Raw genomic sequence first — 15,291 nt, 5'->3', positions numbered from 1 at the left:
AACATGCTACAGCGCGTTGCTTTTGTAAGAGGAAAAGCCGATGAACCTGGGTATGTCGATTAACAGAAAGGGAAAAGAAAAAGGAAAAGAGTAAGCGAATGGATATTGCTGGCCAGCAGTTGAATTAGTATAACGGGTACTTCGTCCGATCATAAAGAGAGAGAGAGAGAGAGAAGGAAAGAAAAAGAAGAGACGCCATGGCGAGTCATATGTAGTCGGCTCATTCGGCTTGCGAAACGGTCAATCGATCGGCGGGGGGGAGAAAGACTGGAGATCATGTCGTAATGTTTAACCCGAGCAAGGTTTTCCGTTTCAAGCTCAAGAAGCGCTGTGGACTCTTGAATTCCCAGTCGATTCTTGGTGTCCAGCCACCTGCAGAGACAACATCTGGAAGCGTCGGCGCATCAGACGCGCTTCGGAAATGTACTGGGCTCGGAGGCTCAAAGCCATGGCTTCCAGCTGTGCTGGGACGAAAGCCGCTTCGTGTTGGGCTCCGGTTTGAGTGGCTGAACGATGTGTCGGTAGGACTTGCGAGTTGTTGCCAGGGACCGCCTAGGCGTCGAACGATTCTTGCTTCTTCGCTTTCGCGCCACCGCTTCTTTTGCTCGGCGGATGCGAAGACGGAGAGCGTGTTTGTGGATTTGGCCATGAGGACGGAGAAGCGCTCCGAGAGGATGGAGCTGCGCATGGATCTATCTGCTGTTTTTGGACGAGCATACGAACTGCGACCTGAGCTTCGCCTCGTGTCTGGGACTACAGGTGGCGGTGGGGTGAGAGAGCTGCTTGATGCGTTTCCGAGGTCGATTTCTATGATTCTGGGCGGTCCAAGTGGCCAGGTGGGTTTCTCGTTAGTCACTTCTCTGTCCTCTTCGTCGTCCTCTTTTATAGTCCGAAGAGATTGGGTGTCGTATCGTGTTTTGTCCGAGGATGCCGACCGAGATTCTTGCTTCTCTACGTCTCGCTGAACTTGCGGCTGAGAATAGCTCCCTCTCCCATGGGCGCCGTTGGGTATGTACCACCGAAGATCTACGCGAAAGATAGCGTACATGAGTATCGTTTGGATTTCCACAAAGAAGTTGAAGAAGTAAAATGCTCCTTTTCCAAGATACCCTGGCAGAGGTTCCGATCGCGGCGTGGGTGCTTGCAGAATGACACCGCAGCGATACCATGCACCGAGGGCTAGAAGTATTGTGCTGATGAGCAAAGTGAAAACCCTCGTGCGCAGCCGGCCGACGCCAAAATTGTCAATAGACGAATAGGGGGCGGTGATTGTAACGAAAACCATGGGCAACGGTAGTGTGGCGATAATGGCGAGAAATATTGCACCAAATCGTTGGAGGCCTCGAGTAGTAGCCTGTATATTTTTGTTGAGAGTAAAGAAACTTTGGACTGAAGCACTGATGACTGTAATGATAGTGAACACAAGCAGTACGCAAATGACTTTGAACGCAATGCCGAAAGCAGGATGCCAGCCGACCGAAGGATGTATGGAGCGGACGAGGCGCATTGCGAAGACGACATTGATGACGAACAAGATGACTACACCAGCTGAAACAAACATTTGTGCAGCTATGGCTAGCGAGGTGCTTGTTGGATGCGATACTGATGCTAACCGTACTATCGATGTCAAGATGCGCTCCATACAGAAGCCTAGCTAAGATATCAGTGTTGGGTGTTCCATTCTTACAAGACTTCGAGACTTACCAAACATGAAAATATTTGGCAGAAACTTGTGACCTCTGGATTGGTTCTGTCGAAAGATTCTCATATGTACAGCTGCTCCCATCACAAACAAGACTAAGAAGATCGATTGCACTGGAAGGTCGACGCTTCTTACGGGAGACCCTCCCAATGCCCATACTGTGGGGGCGAATGGAGGTCTTCGGGCTCCCTTCTTCCTAGTTAGCCATTGATTGCGGCAATCTTGGACAATGCCTTGAACCAAATCTTGTTACTTACCATTGGTGGAGGCATGCCGCTCTGCGGTACCATTGTGCTCTTGTCCTGCAAATCACCTTTGGTAGTATTGAAGGAAAACTGGGGTCAGCGAGAGCGCCGGAGTGCGTGAGGCGCCAGCACTTAAAGAATAATGCGGCGGTTGAAAAGTCGAGAGAAACTTCGTGCGGAGAGCACAAAGTTTATCATACTCATCACTCTGCAATGTGACAGCCTTCAAAGGCTGTCACCAACATGTGTCAAAACGGAAGTCAAACATGTGAGTTGTGACTTGTCCATGCGTCCAAACAGTGTAGTGTTTGATGTTGGGGTCTGAGCCGCGAGGCCAAAACACCGATCTTTGCGCTATTTTAGGGCTACCGCTCCACTAGCCAGAATTAAGCATCTCCACACGGGATGACATCGTTGATCTACAGTAGATCTTTGCGTCCCGCAATTGCCATTGGCCCTGGTTTTATCATTCAAGTATACGATAGTTCTTTGCGGAACAATGTTCATCAAGCATTGCGCCTCGTAACATTTTAGAGTTGTGCTGAACAAGAGCTTTTCTATTCCATCGAGAGACATTTTCATGAACAGCAGTTATTAAGCTTTATTAATACTGCAGTTAAAAAAGGGAACAAGGGCATGAAACGCCACGTTTACTTGTTGGTATCCGAACGAAACACTGATTAACTCCCAAATTGTAGAATCTGGAAACTTCTACTCGCAATTGTGTCTACCCGGGACAGTATAGTTTGTCTGATATTACGGCAGTGCGTAGCATTTACTGTTCCTGTTACCACAGGTCGTTGACTTACAGCGTCCCTTCCCGTCCCGCTGCGGCTCTCGAACTTAAAAACGAGGAGCCAATCATAGTACATGGCGCGAAGCTCCGCTGTATGTTTAATTGCACTTACTGTGTCATTCACAGACATCAGTTCCTCGTATCCCTCCGATTTGTATTCTCATACGTGGTATAATGACACTGGGAGCAATCGCATGCCACCTGAGAGTTTAGCAGCTTGATCTGCAATATCCCTTGATCATCATAGAAACCAATGGTGCGGTTTATGATACGAAATACTGTGACTAGAGTACGGAGCTTTTTTTTTCACTCTTTGCTTCTGAATCATCGGAATGGTATCGAACAGGAGTAATAATACTGGAGAACCATCAAGGGCCCACTCTTCCTGAGACCTTTGGAGGAGAGAGAACTGGTAGTCTTCTCAAATACTCCAAACTGCTGATGAGTGTCAATTGCATCGATTTTGGGCCAGTAAGCCGGTTTTGAAGCCTATGTAGATTGCGCGATCCAGGAGCTTCTTGTTCATCCCTTTGCATGGCTTGTAAATTATATGAAAACGCATCCGCAGGTGAAGGCAAAGGTCCACTTCCTAACGTGAGAGTACGAAAGATGCCAGGCCTCCTTGTTCTTGCCGACAAATAGTTTCCTTGGCGATCTGACTGCCTCATTAAAGCGGTTTGGAGCTCGTGATCAATGCGCCCATCATGAGCGAGATGAACATCTGGGATTTGCTTTGGAGTGAGACTACTCGTCTCTTTGAGCGTTTCATGGGCTGCAGAAGCTCTGTCTGGGGCTCCCTTTGTAGGTATGTTGCGTACATCTGAGTGCTGCGCCGTGTGGGCAAGCGGCGTTTTTCCCAACGTGACTATGTTGCAAATCTATTACTCGCATTAGAAAGTGGTATGAGTCTTGTATGCACCAATCATACAGGACCACCTAACGGATCTATAATCGGTCCATCGAGTTGGCTATCCTCTATGGGATCAGTCACCGCAATGGAACGAAAAAAAGTAACTTCCATATCCTAGAATGTGCAGCGTTAGCGTCATACTAAGTGACCATCTGCGACAGTCTCCTACACTCGATTGGGGCAACCCATCGCCTGTTGTAGTTCGCAAAAGAGCAAGCCGATGCACCGGCAGACGTCTTTTCCGAGTGATCAAGTGTTTCTTCGCCTTCTCGTTCATGAAGGAAGCCCCTGGTTTCCGTTTGGACGGTATGATACGTGTTGAGTCAGATAAGTGCTGTGATTTGTTTTTGTGTTTGTTGTTGCTGTATACGTGCACGTGCACCGGTTCAGGTGGGGAGGGTGGGATATCGTAGATTGACATGGTATGAGATTGATGTTTTAACAACTGTCTATCGTCTCGTGGAAGACTATTGACTTTCATCATTCATGTGCTGCGTCTGAACTGAGATGGGTCTGGTTTTTTTTGGCGATTACGCGCTCAAAATGGCGTAAACCAGTGTGATGTCAACGATAGCGAACATTTTGTACTTTAGGCAGTCACTACCCACCCAACTAGTGTCAAGGCTCTGCTCCTTGTTGCATGTCTCGGCACATTCGACGAGACAGTACGAAAGCAAATAATGATTGAAACGAGCCATCCCTCCCACACGAACACGCTGCACAACCAAAAGATCTACGCTTTTGGTTGACCCTGCTTAAAGGTAGATATAGCATAGAGGAGTACCACCTAGCGTATTGAACATATCCCGGATCTTCAACGTCGCACCGTTGATTCCCATCTCCAACGGCTCATCAATGGTAGCGTTGCGCGTTGGGGGCTTGTTCTGCAGCGTCAAGGTGCCAGTCACTTTGCTTGCCTCAGCCGGGTGGAGCACCTGCCAGATCCAATAAATGCGGTCAAGCATCGTGTGATGGAGGAAAAACGCAGGGTCGTTGACAGAGGAATAGAGATCTGTTGCGTCTCCACCCATAGTGTAATGCCCTGAGGCGTGCAACCCTAAAAACCCGTCCGTATACCGACCCTGAATTTCTTGCCAGAAAATGGGATGCGTTACTGACCCTGCACCAATGGTAACATTCAGTAGATTCTCCGTAGTGAACCACTTCTTAGGTATGTAGGGGCTGAGATCTCGGCGCAGGCAGTGGGGGTTGTGGTCGGTAATGCCAGTCGCCAGGTCATTGAGACCTTGCATACCAGGCGAGATGGGACCAATGTTTGCTTGCATACTGTAAACATGTCAGTTGTTTTCACATTTGCCATCTCAAGGTGTAGTATCACTTTTTGAAGGGACCGCTCTTGACACATCCACCCCCTTGCCCAGAGGGGATTGGTATCAATCGACCGCCAGCAAGACTTCCATTGTGTGCAAAGAATTCGCCGTCACCACCCAAACTTGTGTCACTCCCGTCAAAAACGGGGGACTCGTAGATGTTGTCCGCATGTGCAAACCAATCCCAGTACTAGCGGATGGGATATGGGTTAGAGTGCAGAACTTGCAAGTAGTGGAGAGGTTGAGACTCACGGGTTGGTAGCCTTTATAGCCACACTCGTCTCGAAGAGCTTGTTCATAAGCCCATACAAAGTAGCGATGCCAAGTAAGGAAGAGACCATTTCCGTGTATGTACAAGGTTTGGTTCACGTGGATGGCGACGAAATCATCGAAGCGATTCTTTGCTGCTGGAGCCCAGGACGGATCAGACTTGGGTGGCAATCGTCGAAGACATTGCACAGCTTCGATATAGGCCTTCCGATCCTTCTTGCTTATATATTCCCTTTTCAACATCAACAAATGAAAGCAAGTTTCTATGCATGACTTGCCAGCCTTTCCGTATGGTTGCAGTAGCCAATGAGCAACCTTTTGAATCCCTTTTGGAGACACTCTCGCGCTGTTTCAGCGTTTCATAGGCATGCTGCTGCAGTTGAGCAAGAGCTTCGAGGGGTCCAACAGTCGGATCTATGTTGATAGTCGACGCCGGCTGTGAATCGAGGGGAACAGCAGCCACAAGTCTTGTTGCTAGCAGCTGGCAAGAGGCAAGAGCATGAAACAACCGCATCGTAACGTGGAGATACTGGTTATGGGTAAAAAACACGACAGGAGAATTGAGACAGAATGCAAAGACGCAGGTCAGCATTTTTATTCACACACCGAGGACAAATTTCAGGCGGACCTGGACAGCCGGGCATACAGCCTGAAGTGAGAGTGGATGGTCAGCCTTGCATTGCATAACGGGGCGTCTAAGGGCTGACAGCCGATCAGATGCTAGTTACATGTGTCGCTACTGGAAAAGCTCTGCACTACCCATGCATTATGTAAAGCGCTAGCGATCCTTTCAATGGACGGTGCTGCATGTATATTGTCGCTTGTTTATTCGTTTATCTTGGAAGCGGCAGGCGGGAGGCCTAGAGTCAGGAAGTTGATCTTACCTACTAACACAAAAACCTCGGAATATCAACCCAAGTGCATCAATATCGAGTAATTGATGGAATCTGAAATTTCCTTCCGTATTAGTACTTAACCTTGCTTTCCACATTACACACACAAAGACCTTGCATCTATTTCTCAAATTGCCAGACCACAAAACGTTCCTATGTCGTCTTTGAGAACGCTGTTTGTCTTACACTACCCGGGCGTGTCATAGCAGCAAGTAGCACGCCGGCAAATTTACAACATCTAAACCTTGAAATAGCGCAACTTCCAACCCAGCATCACATGGTAGTAGTATCATTAGCATATCTTTTGAGATCTGTACATCTGCAATTTCCTTCAACAACTCCACTGATCAGCAGCTCACATAGTCACATGCAAGCTTGTAGCACACTGTACTGTGCCAAGCTACAACCTACAGTAATCGCCACAGCACACAAGTCCAGAACAGGTGTGGCGAATCACTGCCATCAAGAAGCTTCCAGCCACACTTGCACCGCCACAATGACGTCGCCCCACCCGTGTATATAGGCACCTTTTACACCCCAATTTCCTATCCACCATCCTCTCCAACACGCAACCTTTTACCTCATCATCACTCAAATCACCAACAAAACAACTACACAGCATCCACTAAACCAATCGATCAAAATGCCTGTTCCCATGCCCTCAACGCAGCAAACCACCTCCTCTACCACAGCAGAGACAGCGCAAAACGTGGAAAACCCATCAACACAAAGCGTAGCCAGCGCCACCCAAACCCAAAAGACTGAGGAGGAAAAAGAAGCAGAGCGACGCTACGAAGAAGCAATTGAAGAGGAGTACGCAAAGCGTGAAGGCGGAGCCTAATCAACCTTTTAAACACCACACAATAATAGTAGTAGTACTATATTTTTCTCGGCTCAAAAAAATGATAACCACATAACCACCCCTCCTTTCTAAACCAACAAAAAACTCAGTCTCCTTATCCCCAACCAAACGAAATCTTACTTGCATCATCATCTTCCACCTCACCCCAAAGCCTTCTTCAGCACCTCGCCCCTCCTCCCCTCCATGTCCAAGCCCAAGGCCAACTCATGCCCCCTCTCACTCATCTTCGCCCACGTCTTCCTCAGAATCCCCACAATCTTATCCTCATCATGCTCGCGCTCAAACGCCTCAAACTGGTCGTCGAGGAAAACAAGACACGCCACGTCCTCGAGCACCTGCGTCTCCTCGTCTTGCTTCAGCTCTTCTTTGCGTATCAGCGCGCCCACGCGCTCCGCATCTTCCGCGCTGTACCCGCACTCGACACAGATTTGCGAAACGAGCTCCGCCTGCCGTTTTTTGAGAAAGGTGCGCCAGGCGTGGTACCCCGGGCGCGTTTGCGGGTAGGAGCTGCGTGGGACTTCCCAGCGGCGGAAGTGCTGGGCGCGGATGGCAAGGCGTAGGGTTTCGGAGGCGTCTGGGGCGCGCTGGGAGAGGTAGGCAGTGCATTTTTGGGCGTAGTGCAGTTCGTAGGGCGTTGTCACGCCGTTGAGCTCGATCTTGTTGGGGTCGAGGGCGTGCGCGGCGTCAATGGCGCTGAGGGCCCGGTCGTAGGGTGTCGACATTGCCGTTGCTTCGTTATCGTTTTCAACGAAAAAAAAAGTAACTCAAGGGGGTTCAGGTAGAAGTAGCGAGTTGGCTGGTGTACTATATCCAAATGTGCACACGAGAATGTAGTAAGCCATATTATCGGGAGTGGGATTCGTTCAATCGGAGCTGCGCAGAGATAGCAGCGCGGGGTGGGGTATGTGTGTGTGCCCCGCGATTTTGTTCAGGTGGGGGGATGTCAATTTTGGTCCCTGTCGATCTTTTTTGAACACGACAACACATGCAAGGCAGAAAAATAAATCTCGCTCCTGGTTGGTAGCGTGTGCGTTATTCTGATAACCCGGTATACCTAAACCTGCTAGTCATTGTCATAAACATAGTATTATGCAGCCCTTCTGTCACATGTGAGAGACTTGTGAGACATAGTACATACCACGTGGCAAACATCGTCTCTTGTTCTAGTTGGCTCCCGCAATCGGCATTAAAGATAGAAACATGTATCCCAAAAAGGGAAGTATGGAAAACGGTATTGATTGCTGATGTATCTCGCACGTCATACGCCGTCAAATCGTCTATTTGTGTGGTGCCGCTCCGTTACTTCTTGCGGCATATACTTCTGTATGACACCCACCGGACGCTAGTCCCAGACTTTAGTCCGTACCCCTATTGTGGCATGCGCATGTATGTTTACGCAATCGTACTAAAATCATCGTCGATACCCGGGAAATCATCCAGGGTCATTACAAAATGCCCAGCACGCGGGAAGTTTTTTTTTCTTCCTATTCCATTGTGTTCATCTCCGCTCCTTCTCCGGGTGACATGCCTCGCTCCCGTTTTCCCCACTAGTTGCACGGGCAAGACGCTAGTCATACAGCCGAACTGTCCAGCCAGTTACACGTGGAAAGCGTCGGTCTTGATCGGCGAAAATGGCAGGCAGATGCATGCTGCGTCGGCAGAAGCTCTACACCAAGGACAATCGCCTAGTCTAGATGGTTTTTTTTTCTACTGGATACGCTCGCCCCAATGGTCTTATGCGATTCAGCTCCAATTGTCGGGCGAGCTCTGGCCCCAGGAGCCGCTGTTCTGTTGCGGCATAGATGGCGGTACTTGGAAGTAACTAGAGGGGTCTGAGTGTTGCTGGTCTTGTTGAACCCAGCCATTACTCGTGTCATGCGCCGGCGACGAGGATGCTGCAGGACTACGGCCTCGGTTTGTATTTACTGGTATACCGGGTCCGTATACCAGTGCCCTTCTTGTCTGGCCGCCCGAAGGCTGTGGAAGCTCAGGCACCGGCTGAGGAGATGGGGTCGCCCATGTCTGTTGGCTTGGGCTGGCATCGTATGTCATACCATGCTGCTGCGGACTTTGCCCAGAGCCATCATACGAGTTGTTGTACGAAAGTGAGCTAGTATAGGGACTCGACTGCTGAGGAAAGAGACTGGGCGGCGTCGCTGGCAGATTGGAATACATCAACTGCGGCGGTTGCGGCGACAAAGATGGCATCGATCCCCATTGCGGAGAATAAGTCGTTGGCGCTGCCTGGCTGCGTTGGTGAAGCTGTGCTGAAAGAGACGCTGATTCGCGTTGGAATCGGTCGCGCCAGTGTATGAAACCAAATCTTAGTCCGAACCTAGAGAGTAGTGTTGTGTAATCGTTGAGCGCATTGATAGCTCGGGTAGTCGGGTCTAAGGGCAGTGACTGTCCTGCCGGAGAAGGACTAGGGAAGGGGGGTGCATTGACCTGCGTGGGTGGGGCGAGGGGATCTTCCGACTCCACTTGTGTACCCGTCGCCGGTGCAGGAGGTACCGCCGGTCTCGCATCGAGGATGACCTCGAGATTTCGGGATAGAACGTCGACGAATTGGCGACCGGTCATGTATGCCCGCATGGCATCGTAGTATGTCACTGGAGGCTTGACAGTGTGGGAGGGCTTGTCCAAGACGGCAAGGAGGTTCGTAGCGTAGGCGATGCAATGCTCAAAGATTAGGCGCTGGGCATATTCGTGGATGTGGGGTATACGCGGATTGGGCGACAGAATGTAGACATAGCTGTAGAGCAACTCTAGTTCGAAGAAAGACTTGACTGCCGGCAGTGTACTCTGCGGCATATCTTGGAACCAGTCGGTCATCCTGTTGTACTGCTTCCAGATGTATTGGTAAGGATCTGGCCAGGGTTCGCGTCCGGACTGGAACAGATCCATGTACCACTCTGACTGAATTTCGCGAATCTTGAATAGATCAATGGCAGTATCGAATGATTGCTGGAAGAGGTGCGACTGGGGGGACGAGTATTTTGGCGACATGGGCGTGCTGTAGAAGGGGAAAGCCACGTTTGCTGCTTCATCCGAGAAGGAGAAGGCGCGCGTTTGGACAAGTGAAGTAGATCTGCATGCAAAGTTAGTATGAAAGATGTAGGGCTGGTTATGAGTATGCTTACCTGTCTAAGGAGTAGACACACCAATATACCCGTCGCCGTAACTCTAGTTTTGTGCGGGATATGGCTACGTTCTTGGAGGGGTCCTGGTGAATACCAAGGTCGACCATTGCTCTGGAAGCCGCGCCTACGAGTGTCCAGCTGTCGAAGTGGTGAGGGTCCATTGTGGCGTATATGGTCCAGAGAACCAAGGCTTGGATGCTGGCAATGTATCCCGGATGGAGGACTTCTTCGGCATTTTCGAGTGCAGCAATCATGTGTCCGACTGCATCTGTGTAATGATTGTCTCCCCTGGAATCTGATTGGGAGAGACAGGCAATGGCCAGGACCATGCGGACGCACCATCGGTCCCATGGAGTGGAATTGTTTCCCTGCTGATAGACGGCCTCGACAGATGAATAGAGAGTGGCCTCTTCAAAAATGGGCCAAAGGGTAAAGACGTTGTTGAGATAGTGTTGGATGAGCGGCGTGGCTGCGAACCTTGGCGGGAGCGGCTTGATCAAGTCACCTGACAAGGGCTCTTTTGTGCTGGCGGATCTGATAAGGCGAGCATACGACATTTCCGTGGTGAAGCCATAAAAGTCTCTTGCAGTGGCATTGACGGCGCTGGTTGGAGAGTCAGCAGCAGGTTTGCATGGGCATCTCAACGGACAGCACTCACAGAAGACCGAAGTCGGATACCAGATCGTCAATGTCGGAAGCTTCTCTCTGTCGAGCAGCACGCTGGCTGATAGGCTTGGTTGCCTTTAGGGTGTCTGTGGAAGCCCTGCGTGGGGTGGAGTCGTCGGACGTGTCTTGCATGATGATAACCGAAGACTTTCTCCTTGCTCTTGCTTCCTGGATCTTCTTCTCCAGTTTCTCGACTCTCGACTCGAGGGTAGCAACATAGCTGCGTTCCTTGCCCCTGGCAAACTGGTCGTTTGTGCTCGAGCATTCCGAGGCCCGATTGGACTTTTCACAGGCAGTGCAGGCGGGCAGCTTGCCGTCGCACTTTACTTTTGCAGCACGGCACCGGGAGCAGGCGGCGACGGGCCTGCTCACGCGGAGCAATGGGGTCTCAAGGACCATTTCTGGAGCGATGTGGAAGGGGCAAGCAGCAGTGTTGGAGCATGAGAGGTTGCAAGCGAGGTCAGTGAGAGAGAGGGGCTAGCTCGGGACGTGGGGCGATACGTCAAGGCCCGACTGGACACGGCTGGTCGAGGTCTGGGTGGTGGTGGTGGACAGGGCAGGACGAGACGGCAGCAAGCACAGGCACAGGCGGCGGTGGGCTCGGTGCAATGCAGGCGGACAGGCTAGCGCAGGGAGTGCCAGTGTCGCGTGGAAGGGTGGGGATGCGGTGCCGGGGGGTGGATTGCAGTGTGCATAGTATGGTACGGAGAGGAGATAGCGTGGTGTTGAGCAGTGACCTCGCCACGGGTAGGGCAGCGGGCAGCGGGCAGCTCAGGCTTGTACCGGACGGGGCATAAGAGCCGCCCATTGCGACAGTCGCTTCTGCGCGCTGACAGCTGACAAGAGGGCCGTTGATTGCACGGCGACGGTGCTCCTCCATGGCTGCGACGTTCGAGGCCTACGGGTGGCGGTGCCGCAGCCTACCCTTCCCTTGGCTAGCAGAGGCCATACCCACCCCCATGCTGCGCCCTGGCCTGGTTCCTTTTGCCCGTCCTTGCACTTCTTCTGCGTCTGCAAGCACTGGCACTGACGTCGGCATCGGTCTTGTTGGTAGTCGTACCATTGGCCCTGGCATTGGCACAGGCACTGCAACACAGCAGGAAGCACATCATCATCCTCGCCGCCGCACCACCATCTCCGGCCATGGCCGTGCACGCCCGCCCTCTCCCCACATGCCAGGCCCAAGAACAATCATAAACACTGCGCCCTCGTCGCCACCCTCGCCCTTGTCCCTCTCTCTGCCGCTGTCTCTGCCCGGACAGTGAGAGCGCAGCCATGGACGCCGCCTCGACTGCCATACAGACAAGCACCGAAGCCGCCCCGCACCCGCCCGACGACACCACCACCACCACCACCTCCACCGCCGGCTCCCAGTCTCGTATAGCACATACCCTGACGGCCTGCTGCCGCTGCCGCACGGTAAGCATCCCTCCCCGGCGAAAAAAGTATATAGCCCAAAGCTGACACGTCTCCAGCGCAAGACACGCTGCGACCCCGGCCTCCCCAGGTGCGGGCCCTGTGAGCGCACAAACTCACACTGCGAGTACTACGACCCTGCCAAAGGCCGCAAGATACCGCGCAATTATGTTGTCCACCTGCAGCAGAAAGTCCGTCAACTCGAGAAGCAGCTGGCTGACCTCGAGCGAGACGATGCCGAACCCGACCCTGAGGATGTCATGCGCGGGGCCGCCACTGTGCGCGTCCAGGACTCGGACGAGTCAAAGTTCCTGGGCCCCTCGAGCGGCATCACCATTACGCGCCTTGTCATGCAGCTGGCCAAGCAGTTTACAGAGTCCAAGAGCATCTCCGAGATTGTGCCACACTCGCGCGCAAAGGACATCAAGGACACCTTCACCCAAGAAGACCAGCGGCCCACGTCCAAGATATACTCCATGGTTAGTGATGTAGCGGCAGAGGAGCTGCCCAGCAGAGGGCTTACCAACCTGCTCGTTGAGCTCTTCTACTGCAAAGGTGCGTTGCTCTTTCCTTTTGATAAGCTTGCATAAGCTAACTGCTGATAGTGCACCCCATGTACCCCCTCTTCCACGAGCCCACGTTTACAAAGGACGTCGACGATGTCTACAATGGCTCCACAGACCCTTACCAGAACTACTGCGTGCGCATGGTCATTGCCATCAGCCTGCAGAAAATGGACACGCAATGGGTTGGCCTGGCCGACAGCTACTATCTTGCAGCCCTCAAGTACTTCGAAGCCGCCATCAAGCCCATGAACCTCAAGACGTTGCAGTGCTTTGGCCTAGTTGCTGGCTACTCTCTTCTAACGCCTACGAGGACCGCCGTCTATTACATCATCGGCCTCGGCGTGCGACTGTGTCAAGCATTGGGCTTGCACGAAGAGAAGACCATTTCCATGGGCCCGGGTGGGCGCTCAGCAGACCCTCTGGAAGTCGACATGCGCAGGCGTCTATTCTGGAGCATCCTTACCATGGACTATGGACTGTCACACAGTCTAGGCCGACCTGCCCACTTTGCCACGCGCCGCGAACACATTGACGTAAAGTTTGGAGAGCTTGTCGATGACTGTTACATTACTAGAGAGGGAATCAAGCCCGCGCCCCAGGCATCGCTCAAGAAATGGATCGGCCAACACTTTTACAAGATGCGCCTGCTACAGCTCGAAATACGCAAGATGCTGTACCAAAAGAAGAAACCAGAACCCAAAGATGACCAGCACCCCTGGTTTGCTCAGATGCAAGCAAAGATTGAGGCCTGGCGAGACACCAGTCCAGAAATGGATGGCGGCTCGGGTTTGAACAAGGTTTGGTATGCACCCCCCTTCATCCTGAAATACACGCCAATGCTTACTCACCATTCAGGTTCATTGGACGATACAACACCATGGTCGTCTTCATGTACCGCCCTTCCCCGCAAGTCCCCCGGCCGTCGGTTGATGCTGCCATCCGTTGCTTCGACGCATGCCGGTACAACATCTACATGACCATGAAGCAGATTGAGACCAAGAGTGTAGACGTCACATGGATTTTTACCCAATCCATTTTCATGTGCATTAACACCATGCTCTGGACCCTGTCTTACTCCGATGTACGAAAACTCCACAGTCGGGAAGAGGTCGAAGGCCATCTCGTAGTCGCCATGGAATCGATCAAACAGGCATCTGAGCGATGGCCCGGCGTCGAGTCTGCCATTGGCCTGTACCACAACCTGATCAGCGCATGCATGAAGATCTTCGACAAAGACGGCGACGTCCCAATCTCGGCTAGCTCACCATCCGACACTGCTTCAGTAGCAAACGGCAACGTAGATGGTATCAACCGGTCAAGAACTACAAGCCCAGCAACAGCGTCTACGGCATCAGTGGGCACACCGTCCGACAGGGTGACAGCGCCATTCGGCTACATACCAAACAATCAACCGCTCTTCAACTTTGTCAATGGACAGGCGAATGCACCCGCCCCATTCTCCAGCGCGCCCAGTGTGCAGCAGGCTGACTTGCACTCATCACCCCAACAGCCTCCATCCCTGACACACAATGATATGAGCCCGAAAACGTCCGTCGATTCCAGCATACCCATTTACACTCACCCACCCACCACACAATTCAACTCGCTACCTACAACCTTTGCGGAGCTACCTCAATGGAACCCGACTTTTACTATGCCGTCCCAAGACAACTTCAACATGCCCGTGGCCTCACCTTTCTACAATGAATCGTATGCGGCTAATCAAGGCTACGAAATGGCGGATTATCTTAACCCAGCCTGGAGCCAAGACTCTAGAGGAACGGGACTGAATCAGCAGCAGCAGATGGAGCTGATGCACGATTTCGAGATGAACGAATCCAAGAACATTGAGATGATGATAGAAGAGAGCCACCAGCTCTTCCGGCCTCCGCGGCTGCATAACTACTGAATCAACACAAATTACCATTGATGAACTCGACCTACACATTTAACACGTCACGAAGAGCATGTAGACCTCACCCACTGGGCTACAGACACGAACAAAAGTGCAATATCAACGTCTACCAGGAGTAGACTTGTGGACTCTGCACAACTTTGGTCTGGGTGGAAGGAATTCACATCCGTCTTGGCAAATCGACCCTAACAAGTCGCTCTTGTAGATCCCACTAGTCAACTCGTGTTGAAGCTGCTGAGAATGGGCAGCTCCGTTACCTTCCAGGAAAGATATTCATTGATTCGGGAACTCAATTTTCCTCTGTGACATCTTTCCGAGGTTCGGCACGTGTCACTAGTGACCGGAAGAAACCTCGCTTAGATAAGGTTGCTTCACGAGTCGTGAACCGTTGTTTATCGGGCCTGAAGCGTCGCCAAAACCTCGGTAAGTCGGGCGACGCTTCAAGCCCGTGTCCACCACGAGTCAGGAGAGGGAGTCATGTACAGACCCAGACTCCGACTGAGGTGAAGAGAATACTAGCGGTGACACCCAAGGTCATGGACACGATTCCAGCCCATGTGGATTTTGACACGTCTTGGT

The 15,291-nt window shown here is 51.9% G+C and overlaps 7 protein-coding genes across 7 annotated transcripts; 2 read left to right on the top strand and 5 right to left on the bottom strand.

Annotated features, from left to right (window-relative positions):
• Nucleotides 1-106: 106 nt before the first annotated feature.
• Nucleotides 107-1,992, bottom strand: PSV08DRAFT_194883 (uncharacterized protein; the record flags this gene model as incomplete). The annotated part of the gene is made up of 3 exons (XM_014229147.2): nt 107-1,650; nt 1,705-1,887; nt 1,956-1,992. 3 exons carry the CDS (start codon nt 1,990-1,992, stop codon nt 275-277), a joined length of 1,596 nt encoding a protein of 531 aa, XP_014084622.1. The 3' UTR covers nt 107-274.
• A 1,119-nt stretch (nt 1,993-3,111) lies between these two features.
• Nucleotides 3,112-4,074, bottom strand: PSV08DRAFT_171959 (uncharacterized protein; the record flags this gene model as incomplete). The annotated part of the gene is made up of 3 exons (XM_014229148.1): nt 3,112-3,621; nt 3,672-3,767; nt 3,823-4,074. 3 exons carry the CDS (start codon nt 4,072-4,074, stop codon nt 3,112-3,114), a joined length of 858 nt encoding a protein of 285 aa, XP_014084623.1.
• Nucleotides 4,075-4,408: 334 nt separating this feature from the next.
• On the bottom strand, nt 4,409-5,768 carry PSV08DRAFT_368121 (uncharacterized protein; the record flags this gene model as incomplete). Its single annotated transcript, XM_014229149.1, has 4 exons — nt 4,409-4,940; nt 4,993-5,174; nt 5,237-5,467; nt 5,502-5,768. 4 exons carry the CDS (start codon nt 5,766-5,768, stop codon nt 4,409-4,411), a joined length of 1,212 nt encoding a protein of 403 aa, XP_014084624.1.
• A 1,022-nt stretch (nt 5,769-6,790) lies between these two features.
• Nucleotides 6,791-6,988, top strand: PSV08DRAFT_347335 (uncharacterized protein; the record flags this gene model as incomplete). Its single annotated transcript, XM_066092791.1, has 1 exon — nt 6,791-6,988. The coding sequence occupies one exon, from the start codon at nt 6,791-6,793 to the stop codon at nt 6,986-6,988; it is 198 nt and encodes a 65-aa protein (XP_065949778.1).
• Nucleotides 6,989-7,149: 161 nt separating this feature from the next.
• On the bottom strand, nt 7,150-7,758 carry PSV08DRAFT_194880 (uncharacterized protein; the record flags this gene model as incomplete). The annotated part of the gene is made up of 1 exon (XM_014229150.2): nt 7,150-7,758. Exon 1 carries the CDS (start codon nt 7,729-7,731, stop codon nt 7,150-7,152), a length of 582 nt encoding a protein of 193 aa, XP_014084625.1. The 5' UTR covers nt 7,732-7,758.
• Nucleotides 7,759-8,668: 910 nt separating this feature from the next.
• PSV08DRAFT_384082 (fungal-specific transcription factor domain-containing protein) lies at nt 8,669-11,214 on the bottom strand (the record flags this gene model as incomplete). The annotated part of the gene is made up of 3 exons (XM_014229151.2): nt 8,669-10,097; nt 10,150-10,752; nt 10,808-11,214. The coding sequence occupies 3 exons, from the start codon at nt 11,212-11,214 to the stop codon at nt 8,753-8,755; spliced, it is 2,355 nt and encodes a 784-aa protein (XP_014084626.1). The 3' UTR covers nt 8,669-8,752.
• An 876-nt stretch (nt 11,215-12,090) lies between these two features.
• PSV08DRAFT_171300 (fungal-specific transcription factor domain-containing protein) lies at nt 12,091-14,706 on the top strand (the record flags this gene model as incomplete). Its single annotated transcript, XM_014229152.1, has 4 exons — nt 12,091-12,234; nt 12,291-12,786; nt 12,837-13,599; nt 13,653-14,706. The coding sequence occupies 4 exons, from the start codon at nt 12,091-12,093 to the stop codon at nt 14,704-14,706; spliced, it is 2,457 nt and encodes an 818-aa protein (XP_014084627.1).
• Between the last annotated feature and the right edge of the window lie 585 nt (nt 14,707-15,291).

The sequence above is a fragment of the Bipolaris maydis genome (genome assembly GCF_028858645.1).
Source record: "Bipolaris maydis strain C4 unplaced genomic scaffold PSV08scaffold_2, whole genome shotgun sequence".
Lineage (NCBI taxonomy): Eukaryota > Fungi > Ascomycota > Dothideomycetes > Pleosporales > Pleosporaceae > Bipolaris > Bipolaris maydis.
The sequence above is the reverse complement of the archived record's forward strand: the minus strand, read 5'-3'. Positions and strand labels throughout refer to the sequence as shown.